This window comes from Cladophialophora immunda (genome assembly GCF_000835495.1).
Source record: "Cladophialophora immunda strain CBS 83496 unplaced genomic scaffold supercont1.3, whole genome shotgun sequence".
Classification (NCBI taxonomy): Eukaryota; Fungi; Ascomycota; class Eurotiomycetes; order Chaetothyriales; family Herpotrichiellaceae; genus Cladophialophora; species Cladophialophora immunda.
The window spans coordinates 2,537,792-2,554,089 of record NW_015622543.1 but is presented as its reverse complement, the minus strand read 5'-3'; the positions used below and the strand labels follow the sequence as shown (position 1 = coordinate 2,554,089).

Genomic DNA, 16,298 nt, shown 5'->3' with positions numbered 1-16,298 from the left:
ATGTCGCCATCGTTCAGGGTCGCTGCCTGTCATGTGTCTCCAATTCTACTCAATGCCGCAGACACAACGGCCAAATGCATTTCCTTGATCAATGAGGCTGCAGACAACAAAGCACATCTCGTGGTCTTTCCGGAGACGTATATTCCAGCTTTCCCATACTGGACTCCTGTTATTAGTCCTTCGGAAGGCCACGAATTCTTCATCAAGATGGCTAAAGAGTCGGTATACGTCGATGGGGACGAAATCAAGGCTGTCTGTGTGGCAGCAAAGGAAAGGAAAATATACGTAAGCCTTGGGATCTCGGAAAAAGTGAAGTACAGCAGTGCGACATTGTTCAACGCCAACATCATCGTCTCTCCTGAAGGCAAGATTGTGGTTCACCATAGGAAGTTGGTGCCAACCTTTATGGAGAAGTTGATCTGGTCTATGGGTGACGGCCACGGCCTGAAAGTTATCGGGTGCCAACCTCTCAACTCCGATCAACCCATTGCTCGAGTTGGCGCATTGATATGTGGAGAGAACACCAATCCCCTGGCAAGATACACTTTGATCGCGCAGGGGGAACAGTTCCACATCTCAACGTGGCCGGCGAAGGCTCCGGCGGTTCTACCACCTCAATCGGAAGACTCCAAGGGTCCTCACAAGCCAGTGCTTGGTGTCTACGACAACATTGTTCTCAACCGCCAGAGATGCATCTCACAGTGTGTCGAGGGGAAGTGCTTTGGCCTGCTCTGTGCTTCGTTCATGTCCCAGCAGATGATCGATACTCTGGTGTCAATGGCTCCCGAATCACGCAAAGAGATCATGAAGACAGTCATGGAGCAAAGTGCACAGGCAGAGACGCTGTTCATCGGTCCGTCGGGCCACCCAATTCAAGGTTTCACCGTCGACAAACAGACCGGTCAGTTGCACGGAGCCGAGGTGTTGAGGTACCAGGAAGGTATCCTCTACGCCGATCTGGACATGGATGACACTATAGAGGGAAAGCAATATCACGATGTGGTAGGCTCGTATCAGCGGCTGGACATCTTCGATCTGAAGGTCAATACTACTAGGAGGGTACCCATTCACCTTGGTGAAGACACACCGTGATAGAGGCCGCCGAGAACGATAAACTCAAGACCAAAAACTATTTCTGCGCCATTGGAAGGTTAACATGCGTTGGGGGAAAATACGAATCTTCAGTTAGATGCGGCAATGATGGTGGTGCGTGCTGCTCTCAGAGACACCCTACTCTCATCTGGGCGTACACACCATCAACCCTCGCAGGCGGTCCTAGCAATCGCTGATTACTATACCTTATAAAACAGCACTGGTAGGACTACTGTTATCTTGGTCCAGGGTTAGCTTAACTTAGCCTGCCGCTTTCGGTTGCGTGATGAAGCAAGTCCTTAACCGCGGGGTCCAGAAGCTCCCCCACTCTCAGCTGCTCCCAACCTGTACAATCAAGACAGTCATTTTGTTCCCTAAGGACTACGGAGATTCCAAATTCCCAATATCCAAGTGCCCAAACTGAATATATCGTCCTCGATCCGCCTTCCCTGCACCGGGCTCTTAGTCCCGCGGGCTCCATTCTATGGAGGGAGAACGCTCTCGTCGAATTTACCGTGCCTGTGAGAACTGTCGGGTCCGAAAGGTACCTCAATGTGTGAAAGCAGTTAAACTCAGCTCACCCCTTTTCAGGTTCGGTGCATTGTGGATAACACCGAAGCGCCCACGCTTCCTTGTGCCAGGTGTAAGCGGATGAACCTAGAATGTGCTTTCACGCAGCCTGGACAACCGGGTTTGCGAGGCACGAGGAAATCGCTAAAGAGGACCCGCGAAGAATTTTCGGAGTCTCAATTTGATCCTGCAAGACAGCCATGCCCCAGAATACGAACTGAGGGATTTGGTACGGACGACAACGAAGCATCCCTGCAGACTTCACCAAGGGTCGACGAGGCAGAAGAGACTTCAGGCTGTCGAGGGACCTATGCTATTATTGAAGACGCTGTTCACGATTCCACTGATGCTTTCAATGCCGTGATCAGAGTTTATGGCACGACTAAGGATTCTGACCGGGTGAGGACGAATAGTTCAAGAGATGCGAATCTGCACCAAACGACGGGAACGCCTTCGCCTTCAGCGACAAGACATGAACCGGCTCAAACTGTCTCACCCGATCATGTGTTGAGCGTGGGTAAGCCACGGCGCAATGGAGCCATTGTGACTGTTTGGAACGATTTCTGGCTTGTCAAACACCGGTGGTTACTTGCAGAAGAGGCCGCGTGGTATATCCAAACGTAACACCATCAGCCATTCTCAAATTTGCAAATGTGCTGATGGCGCCAATAGATTTTTCGAGAAGCTGGGTCCGATGACTTCGATCTTGCTGCAATTCTTTGCAGACCCGGCAAACCACAGCATTCTTATCACGTTCGAGCCGACGCTGTGCTATGCACTGATGTCTATCTCCACCTCCATGTTCACATATCCATTTGCAGGTCCCTCGTCCAACCATCAATTCCTTCACATCAAATGCTGGGACATTACACAGCGCCTTATCCAGCGCATCTTGTGGGCCGGCGAACGTGGTGCAAATTCTAGGCTGAGAACACTGGGATCTGTCCTAGCACTGATGCTGCTTGCAGAATGGCCGCCCAGGGCCGTTCAGATGAGCACCGACGAGATATTGGATGCTGTAATGATCGATGTCGGGCATACTCAAGCGAGAAGCTTTGCCACTCTCGAAGATGAAGAGCGGCATGTTAGGATTTCCAACGGTGAGTTCCAAGTCCAGCACCCAAGGGGTCAGCTTTCTGATCTCCTCATCAAGCAAGTCAGTGGATGGTGAATCTTAGCGAGCCAGTAATTCGGTGGGATAGGCTGTCTGGGTGAGCTCGTGTGCTCCTGATATGAAGGCTTCTGCTTACTTGATAGGATGATGCTAGGTCTTGCTGAATCATTGGCGAGTGAGCTCAACATACGGGATCTGCATCAGCGATTGACCAATAAGACTCAAAGCCCCTGGGAGAACAGCATTGACAGGCACTCCTCAATTGCACAGCGCTACAAAAATCGGCAAGCGCGGATTCGACTGATGCTCGAAATCCACAGTTCAATTTTAAGTATGCGCGTAAAACCATTCTCAGCAGGGGCCAAAGAAGTGCTAGACACGGATATCGGGGTGCTCGAAGAATTGTCTAGACACAACGAAGGATTGGAGAGCTCCCAACTGCTCGCGCTTTGTAAACTTGGAAGATTGGGGGATATCAGTCGTTCTGCAAAGGACATCTTATTCCAGCGACAGCAGCCCATGGGATCTACTCTCCGTGCAGGAGACCGCAATGTATGGTTACAGCACTTCTTTACATTGCTACAAGCGTGGTATGATGATTTTGTGCAAGCGCAACGTAAGACTCATCTCTCGCGACGAAGACCATCGGGCTAAATTATGGTTTCCAGTTCCTCATCCTATCCATGACATCCTTGACATCGAATACCAAGCGCTTCAACTTCAAATGTTGTCACTCCCCGTTCAATCAGTATCCGCACGCCTGCTCGAGCTTTCTCACAGCCTCTTCCGCAGCACTTCCTCCAGTGAAGATGCGTTAACTATGTATCGATTTATCACCCAAGATCCAAAATACTCAGAGGCAGCGAGGATGGTCCAAGATGCCATACATCGATCCAGGACCTTGCTCTCCACCTGCATCAACCTCAATGAACTACACCACCTACATTACTCCCCCATGCGAGTTTTTACAAGAATTGTATTCGCAGTGACACTTCTTCTCAAGGTGAGGCAAACCTCTCCCTTTGCAGCTTGGATATCACGAAGCAGACACAAGAGAGTTGCCTTCGATTGAAAAGGGCCTTCAAACTCTCGTGCTCTTCACGGCAAAGTGCAAACTTGCAGAGCTGACCTTGACAAAAGGCTACATGTTGCTATCCAGGCCGCGAGGACTTGGAAGCTTCTATCAATGTTGTTCAAAACATGCATCAGATCCTCATCGACAGCGTAGCGAGCCGAGCGGACGTGCTCCCTAAAATTGCCTCGATCATTTCCCTCCACCTGCGCCAATTCCACAAATTATGGAGTCGGCATTATAGCTCACCCAGGCGCACAACGGACCAAGACCTTCATTCAAGCATTATCCAAGATCTCCCGGTACCCCAAACAGCATGGAATCCTTCTCCTGCTCAGCAGGCAGACGACGATGGGGCGGAAAACGAGCCGTCGCAAAATGCCAGTCTTACGGCTGACCTAGGACTGGACCTAGACTCTTCATTGCTTCGGCTGTTACCTGAGGATTGGTGCGAAGAAAACTTTGAAGCACTGTGGCTTGGAGAGTTATCGGGAGATGGACACGACACTGTGGGCTTTTGAAGTCCGGTGCGCACTCCCCTTGATAGACACTCCGACGGCAAGATTGGGCCGTGGTGAATAAATTGCCGTGGCGGTAAATAGCGGCCCGAGTGCGGTAACAGCAGGAGGCCTTGAACATTGCCAGTGTCCACGAGACTGCAGTGTCCTCTGCGAAGATTGGCTGGTCAAATGAATGCACATACGAGGAACGGTGGAGATACCGAATTAGTGGCCAACGTCTACAGCCAACAAGGAGGTTATGAGGTCGAGCTAAGAACTAGCAAACACAAGCCGCTTCAAAAGCAATAGTAATCAATATATCCATAGTCTGAAAGCGTAGGCGGCCTCCTTATATCTCTGCGTTTGGCTTTCGACATGCGTTGAGTAACTATAATCAAGCCGTCAAAATCAACATCTTAGCCTTTGCCCCCAGAATTAATTAAGAAATCTCGTGCTCAGAAAGCAGTCAAAATCGGCGTAACGATATCCCATATGGGCAACAAGGTTCGAGTGGGAGCCATCCAAGCTGAGCCCGTATGGCTCGACTTACAAGGCGGCGTCAGAAAAGTGGTATCGTTGATCGAGCAAGCTGCAAAGGATGGGATCAATGTCCTTGGTTTCCCAGAGGTGTTTATCCCAGGATACCCATGGTGAGAACTGGAAACTCGGGCTGCAGCTAAAACTGATACATGTACTAAGCTTGTCCAAGGTCTATTACCACAGAGCCTGCTATAGCGAATACTGAGTTTGTTGCTGAGTACCAGGCCAACTCGCTTAGCAGAGAATCTGCAGAAATGGACAAGATCCGCGCCTCTGTGAAAAAGGCAGGAATCTTTGTGGTGCTCGGCTACTCGGAACGGGCTCGCGGAAGTCTCTATATGGCTCAGTCGTTCATTGATCCCAGTGGAGTGATTGTGCTACACCGACGGAAAATCAAACCAACGTATACGGAGCGGGCAGTCTGGGGCGAGGGCCAGGCCGACAGTCTCACGAATGTGATCCAGACTCCGCATTTTGGCAGGATTGGCGCCCTCAACTGCTGGGAGCATTTCCAACCTCTGCTGCGCTACAACGAATATTGTCAGGGAGTTGACATCCATGTGGCAAGCTGGCCGCTCTTTTGGGATAGGCCTGAAAATCTGCCGGGGTCATACAACTCGCAGGCCAGTCCGAACCGGCTCACTGGCCAATTCATGGCCATGGAAGGCAGTTGTTTTGTCCTCGTCGCCACCCAAATCCTCACGGAGGAAAACCGCGAAAGGACAAAACTCACAAACGTCCCATTCGTCAAAACCCCCGGAGGAGGCTTCGCGATGATCTTTGGGCCAGATGGGAAACCGTTGGTTCCGGCATTTGACCCGGGCCATCAGGGCATCCTCGCCGCAGATATTGACTTGGGGGATATCGACTACGCCAGACAGGTGCTTGACGTCGTGGGACATTACTCACGGCCGGATCTCCTCAGTTTGAATGTCAACAAAGAACCAGCTAAGCATGTGCACTACGTTTAGGAGTCGGAATCGCGCTTTGTGCTGTCGGTCGATGGGTCTCACAAGCTACAACGTCGTGACGTGAGTGGGATTGTGATGGCTGAGGAGAGAGGAACGATGTAGGAGGGCTAGCTAATTCACGGATGGCTCTCGGGCGACATACTCTGTCCTGCAGCCACCTGAGGACGGCCAATTCGAATGTATTGCTACTTTAATTGCTTGCCACAATCCATTTACCTGAATAGTGACTCGGAAGGTCACGAGCAACGGGGTATTACGGGTAGGCATATTGTTGCCGCTGAATACCGTTAGATGCCGTATACACCATCGTGTGAGGAGAGGCAGATCCAGCTGAGATCAAGCTTCGAGATTAGTGATCCTTCTGAAGCGGCGAGGCCATCCAAAACAAGCCAGATATATACGTGGAATAGGCCGATACGGTCCCAGTCCAGTACGATTCAAATAGTCCAAGACTTCTTGCCACCAACTGCACAGACAGACAAAACGCCTCTTCACCGGGCGTGTTTGTGAAGGGTTCTTTTGATGTCCTTTCATGAAAGCCTTTCCGCCCATTTCCACTCCCGCTCATTCCTGCTATTCCGTCTTCCGCCAAACAGGTCTGCAATGCGACCAAGGAAGATCAAAAGGGCTCCACTCGTTCATGACATTCCCGCAAGAAGCCAAGTAACTTCTGCATCATTCATGCTGAGCCCTTCTTGGATCTTGGACGTTATGGCCATGAGCACTCCCTCTAAAATGGCGACTCGACCAAGAGCTAAAGTCGTCGTCAGGACAGAAAGACATTCTGAGAGAATATTACCGAAGCAGTTAGGACGGGGCCCGCAGTGTCCGTAGGCGTCCAATCGCGCACGAGCGCGAGGCGATCAAGTTGTATCCTCTGCTGAGTTTGCACTCTGCCGATAACGCTTGGAGAACGTCCTGCTGAGAGGCTGATATCCGGAGAATGGCCCAATGGATCGAGAGTTGTCTCGAACTCTGAACAGTAGCAAGCCCTCTTAAATGTTTTTGTCCATAATCTCCTGGCATTGCAGCTTTCCTTCTTTGTCGCTGATGCTTGCTGGAAATCGCGCCCAGTCTGCCGCCCCAGAGGGTCACGTCCTACCTCCTCTTTACCTGTCGTTCCTGCATAATCGTACAATCAACTGATGCCTCCGTGCACAAGGATACTCGGCTACCACGGCATGGAAATTGTCAACAGGCCCACTCTCCGAGCTGTGGCGTGCTGATAGTCCCTTGGCATCCCTTGAGTTTGCTGACGGCTCCGTGCGGCTTTTGGGCTGGCAACGGTGCCCCCTGAGCAGCGACATCGTGCAAGCGCGGCGCCGTCTGCGCCTCTTCCCACCCATAAGCTCTGCCTAGGGAGACGCCAAGTTCAATGTATTGCGCAGTCTTTCCCGACACCCGAGTTCTCGTTCCTTAGGCTTCTTGGCTCTGCAGACGAGCGGCTCAGTAGTCCCTTTTTGCAGTAAACAAGGCGCACACCCATCCTTTGACTTCGGAAAAGTGGTCCGCGAGCGCGTCATCGGGGATGGGTGTATATATCTAAATCGGAGCCCGCACCGTGGACGACTGTATCTTCGTTTTCGTTATACAGGACCATATTCACCACTTCTGTCGTTTTCCTTTACGTTGTTGGTGTTGAATGTACTTGTATAACTATCGCTCATCGTTCCAGCCCTGTCGTTTACAGTCCAGATCATTCAACACCTTCATTTACCTTCCAGGTTCCCCCTTTTTGGTTGATAGATAGACGGGATCTTCCACATCGCATTTTTTAATTTATTGCACATAATACACAGCGAGTGAACGACGTATACGAGATACAGTGCAACACCAGCGTTAGACACCTCTGCAGGACATCAACCCGTGGAAAAGAAAAGCAAGCAATGTAGTATTGGAGTTCATTGAACACCGTTCGGGGTTCCAAAGTCAACATAAACGCTCGTTTACTTGGAGGCTCACTTTTTGCGCGATATCAGTTCAGAAAAGCATCGGTTGCAGCAGTCGAGGGTGGATGAACAGTGGAATACTGCAAGGAAACAACATAACAATGAAGTTGTCATGGTTCGCCGCAATCAGCATCGCCATTGCCCTCAAAGCAACACCGGTCTTTCCACAGGATGAAGTCACTACATCTGAAATCACGCCGTCCGAAGTCACATCGTCTGGAGTCACGCCCTCTGAAGCCACACCAACCGAAATCCCACCGGGCTCCGACCCCATCCCGGAGGAGCGCAGCGATCCAGTCCCCGAACAAGGCAGCGAGGCTGAAGTATCAGAAGAGGAGGATGACTACGGCACGGTTCCACACCTCCCAGAGGATTGCAGCGACATTCGAATCTTCAGTGCTCGGGGATCGAATGAACCTTACCCAGGCCGGGGAGGGGAGATGTTGGGGGTCATGTGTTCGAAGTTCGAGCCGGAAGGCGTGTCCTGCGACTACGAGGACATTGTCTACCCTGCCAACATCTCTTACTCGGGTATTTACTGTGAATCGGCCAACGCCGGCGCCTACGCTGGCCAAGCTCAGTTGAGAGACTATACCCAACGGTGTCCAGATTCAAAGTTGATCTTGCTGGGCTATTCTCAAGGGGCAGATGTTGTTGGTGATATGCTGGGTGGTGGCGGTGGGTCGATATTTGGATGTGATCAGGCCTGGAATCCATCGATGCCTCGGGACACAGTGCCTGGGTCAAGGAGTACGTCTTCCACGCTTTGCTTTCTACTCCGCTATGCCCCTTGCCGCAGCATTCAATCAACGCCTCCCAGGATCCTTATTCGTGCAGCTGCCCCCTCTTAGGAAAACATTCTAACACCTCTTAGTCGCCGCCGTTGTAACCATGGGAGATCCTCGCTTCACCGCAAACCAGCCGTACAACATCGGACGTGGCTCGACCTACAACGGCACTTCACCACGGTCAGGGCAACAACTCGCCGACCTCAACGTCTACGAGGACATCATCGCAATGTGGTGTAACGCGGGCGACCCCGTGTGTGCTGTCGGTAGCGAACCAGTCAACATTAGCGCCCACTGGAGCTATTACGACCAGTATTCCGTGGTTGCGTCCGAATGGGTCGTGGCCACCGTACTGCACCATCCTAATGTACGGCTCGACTTGGATCTTGACGGACATAACGAGAGTGTTGTCTTGACGGGGTCGAAGAATTCAACGGATAACAATGACACTGTAATTCATAGTGGGAATAGTGGGGATGAGAACAAGGCAACAAGCTTGATAAGTCCTTCAGGCGGTGGGATAGGTCTTCTGAGCACCGTGGTGTTGGTCACGGCGGGTTTGATCTCTGCCATTTAATAGTAATGAGAGCATGTTTATCCTGTTCATCTCTTCTCTAGCTTCCTTGCTGACACTAGCAGTACAGTCCTAGTCGTGGGGTTGGAACTATCCCGGCAAAATAGAAGACCTGCAGTTCCCAGCCACTCACGCTCTGTGCTAACGGCAGGAAATGCCGAGAGTATCGACACGTGTGCTAGAAATCCTCGTCTAGAAATAGGAATGCTAAAGAATGCCAACTGTGGGGCAATTAAGGTCCTCACAAAAGCTTAGTCGCGTACTCGTATCCTTGGTCGATTCTACAGTGAGTGCTTCGATTGGAAAGATTGATAAAGGAATCTTCCTCGCAAACCGTACCCGCATGGCTTTCATCTTCTACTAAGATGGATGTCGCTGTGATCGGCCTAGGTAAGTGGGCCACGCTTTCCCCCGACTGTAAAAGACCGATTGACATATTATTCGCTGTAGGAGCCTTCGGGCTTGTGGCACTTAAGAACCTGAGAGAGGAGGGGTTTAATGCGACCGGGTTCGATAGGAATTCGTATCTGGGCGGGCTCTGGCAGTTCACAGAGGAAGATCAAACATCCGTCCTGGAATGTGGGCGAAAATCCTTCTAGATAAGTCAATATTACAAGATGTGCTGACAATCATCGAAGCCACAATTGTGAATATCTCGAAAGAGAGGGTAAGTCCGTAGTGCCCGCGGAAGAGCTCATATTCTTGTCTGCTTACTGCCACTAGGGCTGCTTCACGGATTTTTCGTTTCCAAAAGGCAAGTATCGGCGTGGGTGTGGTCGCTGCTTGTCACAGTCTAATGGCTTATCCATGCTCCTGTTCTCCGGCGGACTAACATGTCCTAGAGACCAGCTCTCATGCCACTGCGGCAGACGTCCAAAAGTACCTCGCCGATTATGCGGCTCATTATGAGCTCCTGCCTCACGTCCACCTCGGCGTGAACGTGTTGAGCGTAACCAGAGATGACCAAAACAAGAAATGGGTGTTGAGCATCGCCGGGCCCAACGGTGCGAACAGACTTGTCTCGTTCGACAAAGTAATCGTGGCCTCTGGGACCAACCATAGTCCCGTGATACCCATTCTGAAAGGCCAAGAGTTGTACAAAGGGCAAATCCTGCACTCTAAGGGTTTCAAAAGGCCGGTTGTTTCCACGATGGTCTTCAGGCAATACTGACGCGGGGTCCGCTAGGCCTTCTGATTACAAGGACAGGAGAGTGATGGTCGTTGGTATAGGCAATTCCGCAGCAGACACCGCCACGTCTCTGGTATCAATTGCGAAGAAAATTTTCCTCTCTCACCGACACGGCGCGTACATGGTCAGTATTTACGGGCAGACTGAACTGATTCTTGGAACTCATGTCGATCTAGATGCCGAGATCCCAGCCCAACGGAGAGCCGCTCGACCATTTCCTTACGTACAGGAAAACCAAGATGTCGATGACCATGCAGAGATACCTCCCGCGACAGTGGGAAGCCGTGAGTAATAAAATGCTGGGCAAGATGCAGAACGCATCTTTTCAGCTGAGGCCCGAATGGCACATCAATCCTGCACCATCCATCGTTCATAACGTGCCGACGGTGACGGATACCTTGATCCCAGCGCTGGAGAAAGGAGAGATCGAATCTGTCGAGATGGCGAAAGAGATCACCGGCGATTTTACCGTGGAGCTGGCAGACGGCAAGGTTGTCGAAGTCGACACCATCATATGGTGCACCGGGTATCATGTCGACTACAGCATCGTTGGTGACTTTGATCCTACCCTCGAAACCTGCCACACGGATGTCTCAGACGAAGCTTTAAAAACGGTGCCACCCCAACCTGCAAAAGATCCTGCATCCAAACCAAAGCACTTTGTACCACGGGTTCCCCGACTATACCAAAATCTCCTGTCCCTCACTCATCCGGACTCTCTGGCTTTCCTCGGCACCGCGGCGATTCCGTCTGCCGCGTTCCAAATTTACGACCTCGCCACGATGGCTATTGCGCAATTATGGAAACCCGATGACTCTTCGCCCTCGCTGCCTTCGCGCCTTGAAATGATCACTTGGGTTCGGAACCACCTCAACTGGGCCAACGCAATCTTGGCCCGCGGCGCCTTCAACACTCGGATGGTCTACGCACCGGACTGGAGCGACTGGCTCGATACAACGTCAGGTTGCCTCGTGAACGAGCATTTGGGCTACGGGCGCACAGGCTGGGCGTTCTGGTGGAAAGACTCCAAATTCTGCAACCTCCTCATGGACGGGATCTATAGTCCCCACGTCTATCGATTGTTCGACAGCCACGGCCGACGGAAGCCATGGGCCGGCGCAAAAGATGCAATCATCAGTGTCAATGAGGAGACAGAAAAAAGACGGCAAGAGAGTATACAGCGCAAAGGGGGTGCATGATATAGAGAGCGTCATCCAACTTATATTAGACGGGCTGCGACTAGTCATTTCCAAAGTGTTCTTCGAAGCAAGGATTCAAAAATTTTCCTTCCTTCGGCTTTCTAGTAGGACTTCTCAAAGTTTTAGCCTCTTTAAAGGAATCAATGCCTATCGATATCTATCTTGTCATATCGAACCAGACACAAGGCCGACCAGGAAAATCATGTAGATGTGTGGACAGACTTCACCCCCAACTTCCCGACCCAGAAAAGCCAGCTCGAAGTGCCTGTCTGGACGGTGATGATAATTTTAACAGTCTTGCAGGCAAAGACCACGCCGGTGAGCATATTCACGTAGTGAGAGGTTCTCGGCAGCTTACGACCGGGTGGACAGTTGCAGGTCACGCGGATCCAGTCCTCCAATCAGCGTTGTCTTTCTTCAATTGAAAGAGGGGTGGAGTGGGACTTCTATTGTACCGGGGGGGGGGGGGGGCGAAAGTGGCTTGTTTAAAGGAAAGATATTGTTGATATTGGCCCTCTGTAGCATGGGCACAAGAGTATGTATCTATATGACGTATGGTTCGCATTCCATTCGGTCTTGCCGTCTCGTCGTCTTCGCAGCTCAATTCTTGTCGCTCCCGTCTTGAGACAATGCAAACATTGGTGTCTACCTCAAGATTCAGGTGTGTGGCAACGACGTGAGGACCATGGACCAGCTGAATTAAGTCGACCTTGGTGTTGAAGAGAAGAAAAGTGGTGTATTATGCTGCGTTAACATCTCATCATTCAGGGAAAGTCACTCGCAGTGCACATCCCCATCGGAATGAGTGTGGCATTCCTGGTCAATAGTCAGCTTAGCAAGTCAATAACGAGAGGGTCACTTACAGCAGGCGCTGATGCTGTTGTCGAAACGGGCGCTCCACCTGTTGTAGCAGTGGATGCAGCTGGCTCGTCGTCGTGCGATTCGGTGACGTTTCCTGGACAGCCCTTGCCAGGTACGGCAATATCGTGGGCATATGCTTCCAGAGCGAAGTACTGCAATGTGTCGCTGTCTCTGGTCAGCATAGTTGTATTCCCTTCGTCGACCATTTCGAGAACATCTGCGTAGCCCTCTGTCAAGTGTTCGACAGCACCTTCTCCAAAGGCCGGCATGTGATAGAGACGATGCATCAAGTCCGACGCCCAGAAGGTGTTACTCTCGGATCCTGACACGGTATACCCCAGTGCGCACATCTGCAACAAAGACCGTCGGGTCTCGTATGATAATGGGCAGATGACCGTCTCACCGGTGGCATTTTCTCCACGCCAGTGACCTCCCCACCCTACACTGTCTTAGCTGCTCTGTCTTGAAAGCTAAACTCCGTACTGACCTTCAAGAGCACAGTTGCCGTCTGGATTGTCACATCGGAACAGGACCCCACCTCTATCTCCGGATGCTATCTTCTCCAAGAAGCCTATGGCTTCCCCAGTTGGCGCATCGCCAAAGTACTTCTGGTAGATTTCTGAGCTGTTCCCCCAGCGGAGGATGTGTTCTGAAGCATGTCCAGCCAGTTCAACGGCCTCGGCCAGTCCCTGCCGGAGCTGTCTGGCTTCACTGGCATTGCAAGATGAGTGAATTTGCCACTCAGTCGTTGCCCCTTTGGCCCATGCTGAAAGTCCTTGCTGGGGAGCGAGATCAGTTTGCTGTTCCTGTCGTGCTTGAATTGGAGATGGTGCCGCAGGGAAGGAAAACCCAACCGAAGCCAGCGCGAGAAGTACGAAAGAAGTGGCCCTCATTTTGAAGATTGATCTGGTCCAAAGCATCTGCACCAAACTGAAAGTCCTCCTGCTTCAGAGAACAGGGCTGCAGGTCTGTCTAAATACTCCCGGTGCTACGAGGGGCGAATCCACCCGAGCATCCTCCTCTTCGCAGCGAAACGCACCATTGACGTAAATGGAGCCGACCATCGCTGGACCAGACTTGTTCATACCATTATCAGCGATCCTTGCCGCCGGTAGTGCCGATAAATCACATCGAAATGCAGTCCATGACGGTGCCCAAGTATCCATGGGCAAGGCCAGGCTTGGCAGATGCGACAACTGAGCACTTACTGTAGAGCCTCCGCCCGTCCGCCAAGCCAAGGACCCTAAGCTGCTTCACTCCCATTGAGCGGAGAGATGCCACAACCAACAAACTTAGAGCCTCCCACCCAGCCGCCAAGATGAGTACCTTAAGCTCCTCCACTACCATGGAGCGGAGAAGTTCTGTTCGACTGTTCACGGGGCTACATTGAGAGCGATTCTGGGAACGAGGGTTCCGAGCCTCGGCAGTCCGCTCCTCTTGGCATCAGGTCTGGGCATCGCCGCCCCGACCAAAGTTGGGAGATTTCATGACCAAATGCCACTCTACACCATCATTCGCGCCTATCACGTCGCCTCCATTGTTGTTAACGTGGTACAAAGCGAGCCAGTGACGTTTCAATCAGCAAGGCGAAATCTGAAGAGAGCGTTCTCAAGGTCAAAGTCTTGACAAAGTCCCTGTTTGAGCTCCCAAACGGACCAGAAATTATGCCGCGAGGCACTGTCTTTCTTATTTAAGCCCCTGTATGGTACCAGCTTGTTGGTAACGACTTCTTGCAAGTGCTTCCAGTCAACGATTCTATTGCCAATCATCGGGAACATCTGTTGTGCGGGAACTGTCTCTTGAATGATCCAGCAGCGACTCCAATACTTGCGCCTGATGAGCCATCTCATAGCTCTTGAGCCACGTTTCCTGGCAATGGGACAGATTGACTTAGACCGCTGTTAGCGTGGAATTTTTACCGCTAGATTCATACAGTGTATAGCGTCGTCTATTGAGAAAAGGATTGAAAAGAGAGGAATGGAGTAGATAACACGGAAACGAAACTGAGACAGCTCCCAAACTCGACAACCTTTGCCTGGAAGTGGGCCAAAAAAAAAACACTGTCACAAAGACGGATGAGCTGGCCAGTGATCAAATATTGCTGCATCACTTGAGCAACCGCTATCAGCAGGGCCAGGCAGCCCACCACCAACGCGGCTACGGCGGACGAAGTAGCCGCGTCCAGAGCCATTAAATTCGCCAAGAAGGTAACAGTCAGAGAAAGAAGAAGAGAGAAAAGACCTTGAAGCAGGAGCTATGGACACGAAGACCTGGATCAAAGGCAGGAGTTTGCACAGCGGCTTCGTATTGTGCAAGGCTGAGAGTGCTGCTCAGCCATCAGCCACCACCGCCCAGCCAAGCATGGCGTCAGGCAGAAATCGTTGCTCAGCCGCCGCTCAAGATCCGCAATGCGTCATTGTCGCGCTGGATTTTCTGGAAGCGTCCCAGAGGCTTCGATGTCGCATGCCAGTAAGAACGCGAAGCACAGCTCCAAAGCAATCAGACCAACATGGGCTTAAGCTCGTTCCAAGATAATGAGAATTTCTAGGAGTTACAATGGGGTAGCTTCAGTTTTGATACTCTGCATAAACACCCCACCCTTTTCGTGGAGAGGCCAAGGCTCAATAAGCTGGGCGCAGGATTGCGCAGCCACTGCGCAGACAGGCTTTGTCAGGACTCAGAGGTGCCTGGCAAGTCCTTGAAATGCCACAGACGAAAGCCCATCATATCCGGCAGCAAGTACATCCAATTTTGTGAAGCATTGTCTCGCTGCTGGCTTTCCTAGACGCTCGAACGGGCCCATTTCTCCCCCCGCTTTACCACAGTTGGACCACAAACACAGTGCGCGGACTCTTCGCTTCCCTACGACCCCGCCCAGAAAGTTCCACAGCGCCTAGTAATCAAGCCTCGCAGAAAACAGAGGTGCAATCCTCACAATTCTGGGGTATTTCATTGCGGTTCGATAGGAGTACGAACACACTATATCGCGCTCGGAGAAGAGCGATTAAGTCACGGTAATGGGGGGCTGATTCTGCCCCTTTCACCATGTAATAGTGCCCGGTAGGACCGCCTCCAGGACAGCTATCCGCTGCGCGGCCAAGAATGCTGAGTAACGTCTTGGCATCACAGCCTTGACTAATTAGGAGGAGAGTTTTATAGAGCCCACCAATCAGGGCCGTCTAAGAAACCTTCTGCAAGACTACAACGTCTTCTTTATCGCTATTTCTCAGCACTATCTGTGCCTTCAATACTCTACAAGCTCGCCATAGTGTAGCTAAGACTCCAGATAATATATATATTGACTTGAATTATCTTTGAAGGCTCAATTGCGGGCGTAAAAGAGGGCCAAGACTTTACTCGTCGTTCCTGGCCGCGTAGGGGATAGGTGTCGCTCTAGGCACGGTATGCTTGGGGCTTAACTGGGAGCAGATTTTCTCAAAATGCGCTAAAAGGCATTGGCAGCACTAGTCTCCCTGGGCATGGGGCTGAGACTCGCACGGGAAGGATGGTCGACCTCTTGAGCTTTGCGAAATGAGGTCCAGACGCGAAGGGTAGGCACTTTCCAACGCCTTTATTCGCGAAGCTGTCTGCCATACGCATCGAGACATCCTCCAGTGGGTTTGCCCCGAACAGAAAAAAGAAAATGCACCGCCCAGCGTATCACCACCAGCAATTGCGCTGTTCCCCGCTCAGTCTCATCGGCCTCCGACTGCAGCCAACGAAAGCCCTTCTCCCAAGTCGCAGCTTCGTATTGCAGAGCCGGACGTAGAAGGCTGTGCTTGGGACTTTGCTTGGGACTTTGACTTGGGATTTTTGCTGCGTTCGTCTGGAACATTCGATTTCTCTCCGCCAAATGCCGTCATTCATCAGTAACAGCCT

The 16,298-nt window shown here is 51.6% G+C and overlaps 5 protein-coding genes across 6 annotated transcripts; 4 read left to right on the top strand and 1 right to left on the bottom strand.

The window, feature by feature from the left end:
- On the top strand, nucleotides 1-4,369 carry PV07_05349 (uncharacterized protein; the record flags this gene model as incomplete). Its single annotated transcript, XM_016392234.1, has 7 exons — nucleotides 1-1,041; nucleotides 1,684-2,282; nucleotides 2,335-2,762; nucleotides 2,816-2,873; nucleotides 2,920-3,392; nucleotides 3,445-3,779; nucleotides 3,917-4,369. 7 exons carry the CDS (start codon nucleotides 1-3, stop codon nucleotides 4,367-4,369), a joined length of 3,387 nt encoding a protein of 1,128 aa, XP_016249753.1.
- Nucleotides 4,370-4,840: 471 nt separating this feature from the next.
- PV07_05348 (uncharacterized protein) lies at nucleotides 4,841-5,980 on the top strand (the record flags this gene model as incomplete). Its single annotated transcript, XM_016392233.1, has 2 exons — nucleotides 4,841-4,998; nucleotides 5,058-5,980. 2 exons carry the CDS (start codon nucleotides 4,841-4,843, stop codon nucleotides 5,857-5,859), a joined length of 960 nt encoding a protein of 319 aa, XP_016249752.1. The 3' UTR covers nucleotides 5,860-5,980.
- A 1,464-nt stretch (nucleotides 5,981-7,444) lies between these two features.
- Nucleotides 7,445-9,198, top strand: PV07_05347 (uncharacterized protein). The gene is made up of 2 exons (XM_016392232.1): nucleotides 7,445-8,558; nucleotides 8,683-9,198. Exons 1-2 carry the CDS (start codon nucleotides 7,874-7,876, stop codon nucleotides 9,171-9,173), a joined length of 1,176 nt encoding a protein of 391 aa, XP_016249751.1. The 5' UTR covers nucleotides 7,445-7,873; the 3' UTR covers nucleotides 9,174-9,198.
- A 288-nt stretch (nucleotides 9,199-9,486) lies between these two features.
- Nucleotides 9,487-11,723, top strand: PV07_05346. 2 transcript variants are annotated; one of them, XM_016392231.1, is made up of 7 exons: nucleotides 9,487-9,560; nucleotides 9,621-9,749; nucleotides 9,809-9,837; nucleotides 9,894-9,924; nucleotides 10,013-10,304; nucleotides 10,357-10,483; nucleotides 10,536-11,723. In XM_016392231.1, the coding sequence occupies exons 1-7, from the start codon at nucleotides 9,536-9,538 to the stop codon at nucleotides 11,556-11,558; spliced, it is 1,656 nt and encodes a 551-aa protein (XP_016249750.1). In that variant the 5' UTR covers nucleotides 9,487-9,535; the 3' UTR covers nucleotides 11,559-11,723. The 2 variants fall into 2 exon arrangements, with proteins under 2 accessions (XP_016249750.1, XP_016249749.1); XM_016392230.1 differs by having other exon boundaries at nucleotides 9,487-9,749.
- Nucleotides 11,724-12,039: 316 nt separating this feature from the next.
- Nucleotides 12,040-13,441, bottom strand: PV07_05345 (uncharacterized protein). The gene is made up of 3 exons (XM_016392229.1): nucleotides 12,907-13,441; nucleotides 12,422-12,858; nucleotides 12,040-12,374 (listed from the first exon to the last, which is right to left on the bottom strand). The coding sequence occupies exons 1-3, from the start codon at nucleotides 13,337-13,339 to the stop codon at nucleotides 12,333-12,335; spliced, it is 912 nt and encodes a 303-aa protein (XP_016249748.1). The 5' UTR covers nucleotides 13,340-13,441; the 3' UTR covers nucleotides 12,040-12,332.
- Between the last annotated feature and the right edge of the window lie 2,857 nt (nucleotides 13,442-16,298).

What these genes read in the sequence shown, in the direction of transcription:
- PV07_05345 (XM_016392229.1), bottom strand. Translation starts at nt 13,339, where the DNA reads ATGCTTTGGACCAGATCAATCTTCAAAATGAGGGCCACTTCTTTCGTA. An exon ending in CGGCAACTGTGCTCTTGAAG is followed by an intron (nt 12,859 to 12,906) that starts GTCAGTACGGAG and finishes AAGACAGTGTAG; the next exon opens with GGTGGGGAGGTCACTGGCGT. An exon ending in CAACAGCATCAGCGCCTGCT is followed by an intron (nt 12,375 to 12,421) that starts GTAAGTGACCCT and finishes ACTATTGACCAG; the next exon opens with GAATGCCACACTCATTCCGA.
- PV07_05346 (XM_016392230.1), top strand. Translation starts at nt 9,536, where the DNA reads ATGGATGTCGCTGTGATCGGCCTAGGTAAGTGGGCCACGCTTTCCCCC. An exon ending in TGAATATCTCGAAAGAGAGG is followed by an intron (nt 9,838 to 9,893) that starts GTAAGTCCGTAG and finishes TACTGCCACTAG; the next exon opens with GGCTGCTTCACGGATTTTTC. An exon ending in ACCGACACGGCGCGTACATG is followed by an intron (nt 10,484 to 10,535) that starts GTCAGTATTTAC and finishes ATGTCGATCTAG; the next exon opens with ATGCCGAGATCCCAGCCCAA.
- PV07_05347 (XM_016392232.1), top strand. Translation starts at nt 7,874, where the DNA reads ATGAACAGTGGAATACTGCAAGGAAACAACATAACAATGAAGTTGTCA. An exon ending in CACAGTGCCTGGGTCAAGGA is followed by an intron (nt 8,559 to 8,682) that starts GTACGTCTTCCA and finishes AACACCTCTTAG; the next exon opens with TCGCCGCCGTTGTAACCATG.